Here is a 10,564-nt window from a genome sequence, read left to right on the forward strand (position 1 = left end):
GTTGCTTAAAAACAATAATATAAAAAATAGTAGGTATGTATCATAAATTGAACTGGAATTTTACTGTAGATCTTTTCAGAATTGCTAAATTACAGTTCCTGGTGTGGGGAAAATAACGGTAAAGGTTGTTGTTGTTTTCTAAGAAAATAATATTCCTTTTATTTGTTTTTTTTACTCCGATTAAGGAAAATTGGTTGAAGTTAGTTGATTATTTATATTTATAAAAAAATTTATTATTTTTTAAAATTATATTTATTTAAAATTCAACTAAATGGAGTATATGATTTAATGCTTAGTTGATAGTGATTTATTAAAAATTGTACAAGGACATTAAATTAAAAAATAAAATTTTAAAATATTATTTAATACTGTACAAAATTTTTAATGTGACAAAATAAAAAAAACGGAGGGAGTAATACTTTAAAGATTTATAAAAATTATTGCTCTTTTTGTCCTGTCATAAATCCATTTTATTTTTATCTGTTATTTTTTAATATCAAGAAGTATTTATTATTTTTTTTTAAATTACTCCTAACATTATATTTAACTCTCTTGTGGAAATTAAATATGAGAGAAATATAAAGATATAAATTAGAAGTAATTTTGAAAAAATAATTATTTTTTTATAAAATTTTGTGAAATAAATAAATTTTTAAATACGACGGATTAAAAAGGTAGGGAGAGAGTATATCATTAAATAAACAATTATAGAGTTTTATTATATGGAGCTGAAAGATTTCATATATAATAATGTTCACTACCCTAATTCTAGTCTGTCCAATTTTCAATCTTTGACGTCCATGTGTTTTGTGGCTAAACTCAGCCGTTCATTCATCTGTAAAAATTATGTGTTACATAGATTGGGTTAAAAAAAAAAAAAATTCAATTGAAAATGCTTTTAATAATTATTTGAATGGTCATTAGACTTTTAAAAGTCCAAGTCTTTGTGATGTGATAATTTCCTAACTCAGGTCACACAAGCATATTGTTTGGATCCCTTGATGACAAAAAGGTTCCTATAAAACATAGCCACCAGAGTCTTTTATTATTTCATTGTTATCATTCATTTCTAATTCTTTCCTCATTTTTATTTGTTTTGTTACTAAAATTATATTTTAGTTATCTAATTTTTACCTTATCTAATTTGAAACCCATAACTTCTAAATTATTGTATATTATATATATGTATATATATAATTTAATTTTAACAGTAAAAGTTTGTGTTTGGTGAGTACCTTAATCCCACCACCTCCCACAAAGCACCCCATGATGAACTATATTAAGTTGGAAAATAATTCTTCCTCTAAATTTAATTTGCTAATTAATTAATTTTTTTAACTGATATTAAAATTTCTTCTTTTATTTTGATAAAAAAAAAGACAACCGGCTAAGGGTGTGATCAATTGAGTTTGAGCCAAGCAGCAAATTAGTCAAGCTTGAGCTCGATTAAAAACTCGCTGTTTGATACTTAGCTAGAACTTGATCGAGTTTTTGTTTTTGTAACTCGAGCTCAACTCAATACATAAACCGAGCTACTTGAGCTCGCTCGATTAAACTAGATAAAAACTAATAAATCCGGTTTAATCATAAATAATTTTATACTCAAGTTCACTTTATTAAACTCGATGGAGGCTAATAAACCTAGTTTAATCATAAATATTTTCATACTTGAACTCAAACTTAATTATATATATATAACAAACTAATATATAATAATAAATACACGCACAAATATAATTACTTGATTAAGTTCTTGAGCACTCGAGTCAACTATTATGATGCTTGAATTCGGCTCGTTTAACTACTCAAGCTATTCGAGTTTGAGCTTTCCCCAAATTGAATTCAAGTAGCTTGTGAGAGTATATCATTTACTAAAATAATAGTGGCTTAATGATTTTTCAAGAATAAATTTATTGAAAATTTGTATTGTGCTTATTGTACATTAAGTCAACAATATTTATTAATAATATTGCGGGAGTAAAATTTTAAACCCTCATCTTTTTGTAAATTTGTATTGAGTTAACAATGGATTTTCATTAAAAAATTATATAATATATATATCTTTTACTTTTTTTTTAAATAAAAAAAAGACGTTTGTGTAAAGAAAGAATAAGTGGTATACTACTTGGTCAAAAAAGAGGGAACTTTATTAAATAAAGGAGAATTTTATTTATTAAATTCCATGCTTTTGGGATTGATCAACAAGTTTCATGGCCTTCACCAACCTTTCTTATTCATCACATAACAATGACAAACAAATAAGTCCAAAATGCTGAAATTTCCAAATAATTTACTGAATATATATCTATATAACTCCTTCAAAATCTTCATATTTATATATAACTCCTGAAAAACTTTTCATTAAAAAAATTTCAACATATACCACCCCTTCTTTTTTTATAGTTTAAAAAAAAAAAATCAATGCTCTTGTTATTATTCATATCCCAAAAAAAGGAAAAAATAAAATAATAAAGATTAATAAATTTTCAAAATTTAAGAATATTATTTGTAAATATCGCTTATTCACTGGTTATTATCTTATCTCAATATTTATCCTAATTTTATTTTAAATTATATTATCAGTGAGTTATATTTAAAAATTAAAACTAACAAAGTCCATTTAATATGAAATTTTAAAAAGAGTAAAAAATATTAATTATCTTTCCTAAAAACTATCACCATGAGGCATGAGGACACTCTTGGGAGAATATTCTTTTAAACATTCATTAATTTTTGTATTAAAGATAAATTTCTATACATCCCCCTCAAAAAAAGGGTAATATATGTATTCATATCTTCATTAAAGAAAACATATTTAAATATATGCTCAAAACCATTCATTAATTTTGGTATTAATGAGAAATTTGCATACATCCCCCTCAACAAAAGTTTACAAGTACTGGGTTAGTTTACACAATGGCAGAAGATTACCAAAACTGATTGAAAAAGGGATAAGTAGTTGGTTGATTTTTTTTTTTTTTTAAAAAAAATAATCACAGTTTAAACGATTATAATTCCGTCACTGTTATATTATTATTTACACCAGTAGATGTCATTGGATTTAGGGACGTTCATAGAATTGTTGTCTACAAACGTTACTGATAGACTGGACATAGAGGATGAATCATATGAGAATGTTCGTAGATTTGAAATCTACGAACGTTGCTCTCAACTGTTGGATTTCAATCCAACGATTGAGCACTGTTTCATGTACAGTGTTACTGTAAATTTGAACCATCTAACCCTATTTCTACTAGATCAACACCAATAAAACTATAATCCAAACCAAAATTAATTAACCCAACTAACCCTTCATTATATCTCACTGTAGCAATTAATTTGGTATTTTGCTAACACTGCGGACGTCTGCAGATGATGTTTATCCATATATATATATATATATACACCTTTTAATAAAAGTAAGGTCAAATTTATAAATAAATAAAATTTAGGGGCTTATTTACTAATCTTTCATTTTTCACACTTTTTTGTTTTTTTGTTTTTCTCGTCAACCCTTCAAATTTTCATATTTCAAATTCTCAAAACCCTTCTTCTTCGTCTTCGTCTTCGTCTTCGTCTTCTTCTCTTGATTAGGGTTTGAGAGAAGAAGCTCAGAGAGAGAGAGAGAGAGAGAGAGAGAGAGAGAGAGAAGCATGTCGGAGATTGTATCAGTGGCGTGGCACAAGTATCTTCTTCAATTGCAACAAAACCCTCTGAGGACAAAGGTTTGACTTTGTTTTCTGTGATGTTGACTTGTGATTCATGGTTCTTGATGTTGTCTTTGTGTTTGACTTTTGTAGGCAATCACTTCTGGGGTGTTGGCTGGATGTAGTGATGCTATTGCCCAGAAGATCTCTGGCATCAAGAAGTTGCAACTCAGAAGGATGCTTTTGATCATGGTTTTCTTCTTTCACTTTTCTTTTTGATCATGGTTATCTGATTTTTAATGTAATTTTTTGTGGGATTTGTGATCTTGTTTGTTATTAATGGTAAAATTATTGATTTATGATTGTTTGTTTTAAAAAATCATTGTTTATTGTCTGATTTAGCAAACAAAATTAGAACTTGTTTCAAATTTGTTCCTGATTTTTTTTTTTTGAAGCCTTTTTCTTTTTGTGATCATATGATTCATCTCTGATTTAGAAAGCAAAATATGAACTAGTTTCAATTTGTTTTGTTTTTTTGTTTGTTTGTTTGTTTGTTTGTAGCTCTATGGTTTTGCATATGGAGGTCCATTTGGCCACTTTCTACACAAGCTCATGGATGCTATTTTCAAAGGGAAGAAAGGGAAAGCAACTGTTGCTAAAAAGGTTGTTCCTTTCTCCAAGATCTGATCTTTATTATTCAATAATTCTTCTTTATGATTTTTTTTACTTGTTTTTTTAACAAGTGAACATTGTGGGTTTTATATATATATATATATATATATATATGTTTTCTGATTCAGGTGTTGTTGGAGCAGTTAACTACTTCACCATGGAACAACATGGTTTTCATGTTTTATTATGGGTTGGTTGTTGAAGGTATATGAATACTTTTACTTTCAATTCTTGTAATGAAGTCATCTATAGTCTGATTGCAATCGAAAATATACGGGATAATTTTACCTATTGCCCAAATGCTTTGCTTGAATTCTGAATCTTATATCGTTGCATGACATTGTAGGCCGGCAGTGGAGCTTAGTCAAGAACAAGATCAAGAAGGATTACCCATCAATTCAGCTGACTGCCTGGAGGGTATGAACTCGATGATATGCAACTCTGATTATACAAAATGTCTTGCATGACATAACCGAACTTTTATTTGCAGTTCTGGCCAATTGTCGGGTGGATTAACTACCAGTACATGCCTCTTCAGTTCCGCGTTCTGTTTCATAGCTTTGTTGCTTCTTGCTGGTTTGTTCCTCTCCAGTGATTCTGATTTTTAATTGTTGCAATGTGTGCATGATTCATCTATAGTTAATATCTTATACATCAACATTGGTATATGTCTACTATAAATGAAGTGGTTGTGTGTATTTCAAACTCATTTTTGTGATGTCCAAATATCTGAATTTTTAGTAGGATTAGACAAATCAGTAGGTTTTAAGAGATTGATGATCTTATTTTATATGGTTGTTTGAGTGTCTGAGATGAAATCATCTTTCATTCATAAACATTATATTTTTACTGCATGTATTCACCTGATGTATACTCTATTTTTATTGAATTTCAGGGCGATATTTCTGAATCTGAAAGCTCGATCGGTCGCTGTGAAGAATGCATAAATATACCAAACTCAGTGATTGATTCGACGTAATTTATAAACTACAATTAGTCATGCTGCTTGATGAACACAGTTATTGTCCTTCTTTCATCGCTAATAAACTTTATCGGTTCTTCGTCTTTAGTTAAGAGTTTCATGAAGTATAATGTATTTAAGTTTAATGAAATTCATGGAAAAATGAGTACTTGAGATTGTTTTATTATTATTATTATTATTATTATTATTATTATCATTATTAGAAAATTTTCAGGTGAAAATAAGGAGAAAAAACAGGTAATGAGAATGGTGGGTATTTAATGAGTGAAGAAGACATGAAAGTAGATTAGTGTTTTGCAATTTTGATTTTCTTAAACAAATTAGCAAAATTGGTTGGTATGTCCTACAATTAAGTAGTTGTAAATTATGGCCAGCACATTTATGTCCTACCCTTCTTCACCTACTCCTTTACTTTAATATGTCTTCACTCTATATATATTTATATACATTTGTTTGTATAGATTATTTAAAATCTTTAATTTAATTGAGATTTCATCAAAAGACTAAAAGTGCCAATATTTGTTTTTGTTGGGGTAAAAAAATAACATATTTTTATTGTTGGAGATTGAAATGAACATATGTGTGTGGGTAACTATGCATTTTTATGGATTTGAGTTAAAAACTATATATATATTAGTACTAATGAGAGGGCCCTTGAAATATATAATATAATATATATATATATATAATAACAAAGAGAGAGAGGGAGAGGGCCCTTGAAATATATATATATATATATTGGATAAGTTAGTACTGTCCAACAAGAAAACAACATAAATCTTTCCAATGGATCATGATGCAATACCAAATATTTATTTAGAAATTTAATAGTAAAATGAAAATAAAGTATACATCTTATTCTTATCAAAACTAAATAATAATAATAATAGTTGAATAAAGGTCCAAAATTCTAGTCAATAAAAGAGTAGTTGCATCATATGAAATGAATGACTCATGTCAAATTACCAATCAACTTGTAAACTTTTTGACCTTATTTTTAAGACATAATTAAACCACACAAAATTCAATCTTATAAATAATCTCCAACGTTCAAATATTAATTTTTTTTCTTCAATAAAACATATGCTTGTCTCCAAAATCTAATTAATTAATCTTTCCCACCATGCAAAAATCCAAGAACACCAAATCAATCATTATCAACTTGTAATAGAGTTTATTATTCAGTTATAAACTACACAAATTCAAGCTTCCAATAATCTCCAAACATTCAAACACTAAATGATATCTCTTTCCCCAAATATATATATATATATATATAAATTAAATATTAATCTCCAAAATCTCATCTTTTCCACCATACAATAATCTAAGAACATTAAATCAATGCTTATCAACCAAAATCTCATCTTTTCCACCAAATTTATGAAAATCCTTCTCCAAAAAAAAAAAAAAGAATTTGATTTTGAATCCTCAAACCACATCCAAACTCTAAAAGATCTCTCCTTTCTTCATAACAATCAACCAAAAACCTCAAAAAACAAACATATACCACTACCAAGTGAACATATATATATATATATATAAAGGAATGAAAGATTGGTGATAGAGAAGCATGCATGCAAGGATTGATTGGAATAAGAGATCATCATCAACGTCTACAACAACATTGGAAGGAAGGAAGGAAAAGCAAATTCCAAAAACATGGAAAAACAGGATTCAAAAGAAACAAGAAAAAAAGAAAAAAACCTTTCTTTCCTTTTTCTCCGTTCTTTTACCTCCGAGAAAAACGTTTCTCCGTTTTCCATTCGCCAACTTCCTCGATGAATCATGGATGCATGCACGACGACGAGAAGGTTTTCGGTTTTCAGTTTTCAGTTTTCGTTTTCTCGGTTTTCCATTTGAGAAGAGAGAAAAAGGCCTTAGTACCAATCGTGGATCGCCACGTGTTCCCGGATGTGTTCTGGTGCTCCGCCGGAGAAGCGAGGATCACATCTGCAACCACCGAGCCAGCTGGGTGGGGTTCACAACGCCGGGGACGTGGACCCCATCGGTCTTGAAGACGCGCGCCACGTCAGCGTACGTTTTCGGCTGGTGGGCCCGGTCCGGTTTCCGGTTCGGTTCCGGGCCGGGCCGGTTTCCGAACAGAGTTCCTTTGGTGAGGAACTCGTGGGCCAGGTAACCGGCTAAGAGCCGGTTCCCAGCCACCGGCTCGTGTTTCAGCTCGGCTTGACTCGGCGGCTGCGGCGGCGCTCGGGGTGGGTCGGACGAATCACGATCCTTCCGCTTCCGATGCCCGCCAGGTGGCATCAATCCGTGCCCTCCGTTGCTTGCCATCGCCACGTCAGCACGAGGATTGAGAGAGAATGAAAACAACCCCAAAAAGAATAATAATAATAAATAAATAATAATAATAAGGAGAAAACACGAGGGTATTTCGGTCAAAACACGAAGGGGAAAAAAAAGGGGGATCGAGATGGAGGGAATGGACGGAATCCGGCGATCTTCGCCGGAGAAACGTACTGGTGGGCGGCGACGCCGGAGAGGGAGGAGATCAATTAGGTCTCCGGCGATGAGTTTTAGAGAGAGAAAGTGAGGGATTTTAGAGCGAGAGAACGAGAAACGAAGGGAATAGAGAATGAGGAAGGGTTTGGGATTTTATAGAAAGAAAGAAGTGAATTTAGAGATTTGGGGATTTATTTATAGTGAGGTCCTTTGCAAGACTGCCCTTGGTTTTTAGTATAATTACCAAAACGCCACCGATTTGGAGTTTAATTACTAGAATACCCCTTTTGGTTGCCCCTAGGGTTTGGCTGTCTTTTTAGTGTGGACCCCACCCACTGCTGTATACTTGACCTATGGATGTTTGCCACGTCATATGTATTTTTTAAAAATTTTTAAATGAAAATAAATTTTTTTGTTTGGGATTTTTTTGTGTTTAATTACTTGGGTGTGATATTGATGTTTATTTGTACAAGAGAAAGTTATGAAGAAAATATTTATTAGGAACTTGACTTGGATGGTTAAGGAATATAAAGTATTTTTTTATTTTGACCGAGGTAAAATTTAATAAAAATAAAATTTAGGAACTTGACTTGGATGGTTAAGGAATACAAAGTTTTTTTTTTGTTGGTGTTTATTTTGACCTAGGTAAAATTTAATAAAAAAATAAAATTAAAAATTTGTTGATCATCAAAATACTTCAATCAATGTCATCTTTATGATAATGTAAAAACTGTCTAACACACATACATAGCTTATGCAAATACAACATATCTTGACCATTTAAAATTTCTAAAAAAAAAATCATAAATTTTAAAAATTTAAAAATAACATATATTTAAAAAAACAATTTCATATATATATTTACAATAAGCGACAAGTGTCCCCTCCAAAACTTATTTAAGAGTTTGTCAAGAAATATGCAAGTATGAAGATACACAAATTACGAAACCCTTAGAGATTTCTTAACTTGGTTAAGCATTGCATTGAACAATAAAAGTCCACCGCGTGCATGTCCGGAAAATTTGAAGAAACCATATTGAGCTAATAAGCTTTTTTGCTATGCAATTATGGGGAGAAAAGATAAAACTCGTCCCACCATGAAATCCACCTTATATTCGTTTAAACAGTACTATGGACAGTACTTAAACCTAGGAACATTTTGTGAGCATTACTGCTATTGTACACATAGCAAGGTTTCTACCCTGCATCTGCTCTAGGGATGGGCATGGGGCGGGGATGAAATCCACCTTATATTCGTTTAAACAGTACCATGGACAGTACCTAAACCCAGGAACATTTTGTGAGCATTACTGCTATTGTACACATAGCAAGGTTTCTACCCTGCATCTGCTATTCTGCTCATCCACTGTCATGTGATAATCCATTGCACTATGCAATGGTTGTCAAAACAATTTCATTATTAAGATACCTTTTAGAACTGTACGAAAATTATTGTTCAATATATATGTATATATAAAGCTCTCCCTAACTAAAATTCCTTGGCAAAACCAATGATCTCTTGGTCTATTAGCATCGAGTCATCTACGTTGGATACTCATGTTCTATCGAAGATGCGAGTTCAGATCTTAGGTTACACAAGGTAAAGGTATAAGTACATTGAGGTATTAACTCCACATTTGAGTATACTCCTGCCGTGACTTATTTGATTTATAAAAAAAATATTAAAAAATCTTTGGTAGATAAACTTCATGATTTAAAAAAAAAATTAAATTATTTTTTATTTTTTAAATATGACATAAATCATAAAATAAACAATGTAGGCTACAAATGACAAAGAAGATTCATTACTTCTTTCATATAACCGAAAGATATGAACATAAATCCATTCCACTTGTCCTTAAATAACTTTCCAAGAATAATAATAAAAAAAGGTAGAAATATTAAGCATTTGCCAAACTTAGAACCATTCTTTATAAAGTAATATATTTCTAAAAATAATCTTTAACCATGAAAAATCAAAATGTCCAGAATACCCTTCCTTGTACAACTTGATTCTTCGGAAAGGGGGAAGGGCAAAACAGTCATTCAAATAAATTGTCAAAAATACAATAGCTGTTGACCAAAATCAAGTAAGAGGGCAGTGAAGTAATTAAAGAACATTATAAAGGGCAAAACTGGTAAAACAAAAATCCCTCGATTAAAGAAGACAAAAAAAGAGAAGATAAAAGCAAGCCCCATCAAGGAAGGGGTCTAGTGGCATAAGATGTAATTATGTATGAACTCAAGTGGCAATCAGTAAATGAGTGGGAATCTTAAGAAACGGTTATGACTCGTCGGATCGTGACGGGCTACGCCCAGATCGATGACTGAAAATGTGCCACGTGTATGGCTCTCAAAATGGACCACGACCCTCGAGGCTAACGTGTGCTCATAAAATGACTCAAAAAACCGACCTACAATTTTAACCAAGTCTTATATAAATCCCGTGTGGCCAAGTTATCCTACGTGGCATATTTTTATTCGAAGAAGACGGTGGTTAATTAAAGTGGGTGAGATTTGAAGTTCATGATACCTGGCCCAGGGATCATATGGATAACATTATGGGCCAAGCAGCCCAATTGAACGTGGAAAATCTGGATCTTTTTGGGCCACACATTGTGGGCCTTGTGGGCCTAATTGATAAGGACTTTAACATACTTGTTTTTACTTTCCACCCCTTGGGGATTAGTGAAATTATTTGGCATACTTGTTTTATTTTACCTTCCACCCCTTGAAGATTAGTGAAATTATTTGGCATACTTGTTTTATTTTACCTTCCACCCCTTGAAGATTAGTGAAA

The 10,564-nt window shown here is 31.2% G+C and overlaps 2 protein-coding genes across 2 annotated transcripts; one reads left to right on the forward strand and one right to left on the reverse strand.

Annotated features, from left to right (window-relative positions):
* The first annotated feature begins 3,546 nt into the window (after nucleotides 1-3,546).
* On the forward strand, nucleotides 3,547-5,454 carry LOC120261623 (peroxisomal membrane protein PMP22). Its single transcript, XM_039269577.1, has 7 exons — nucleotides 3,547-3,725; nucleotides 3,801-3,899; nucleotides 4,209-4,310; nucleotides 4,448-4,523; nucleotides 4,666-4,736; nucleotides 4,810-4,895; nucleotides 5,215-5,454. The coding sequence occupies exons 1-7, from the start codon at nucleotides 3,654-3,656 to the stop codon at nucleotides 5,264-5,266; spliced, it is 558 nt and encodes a 185-aa protein (XP_039125511.1). The 5' UTR covers nucleotides 3,547-3,653; the 3' UTR covers nucleotides 5,267-5,454.
* Nucleotides 5,455-6,986: 1,532 nt separating this feature from the next.
* On the reverse strand, nucleotides 6,987-7,908 carry LOC120262475. The gene has a single exon (XM_039270600.1). The coding sequence runs from the start codon at nucleotides 7,594-7,596 to the stop codon at nucleotides 7,249-7,251; it is 348 nt and encodes a 115-aa protein (XP_039126534.1). The 5' UTR covers nucleotides 7,597-7,908; the 3' UTR covers nucleotides 6,987-7,248.
* Nucleotides 7,909-10,564: the final 2,656 nt, after the last annotated feature.

Source organism: Dioscorea cayenensis, chromosome 1, assembly GCF_009730915.1.
Source record: "Dioscorea cayenensis subsp. rotundata cultivar TDr96_F1 chromosome 1, TDr96_F1_v2_PseudoChromosome.rev07_lg8_w22 25.fasta, whole genome shotgun sequence".
NCBI classification, from domain to species: Eukaryota; Viridiplantae; Streptophyta; class Magnoliopsida; order Dioscoreales; family Dioscoreaceae; genus Dioscorea; species Dioscorea cayenensis.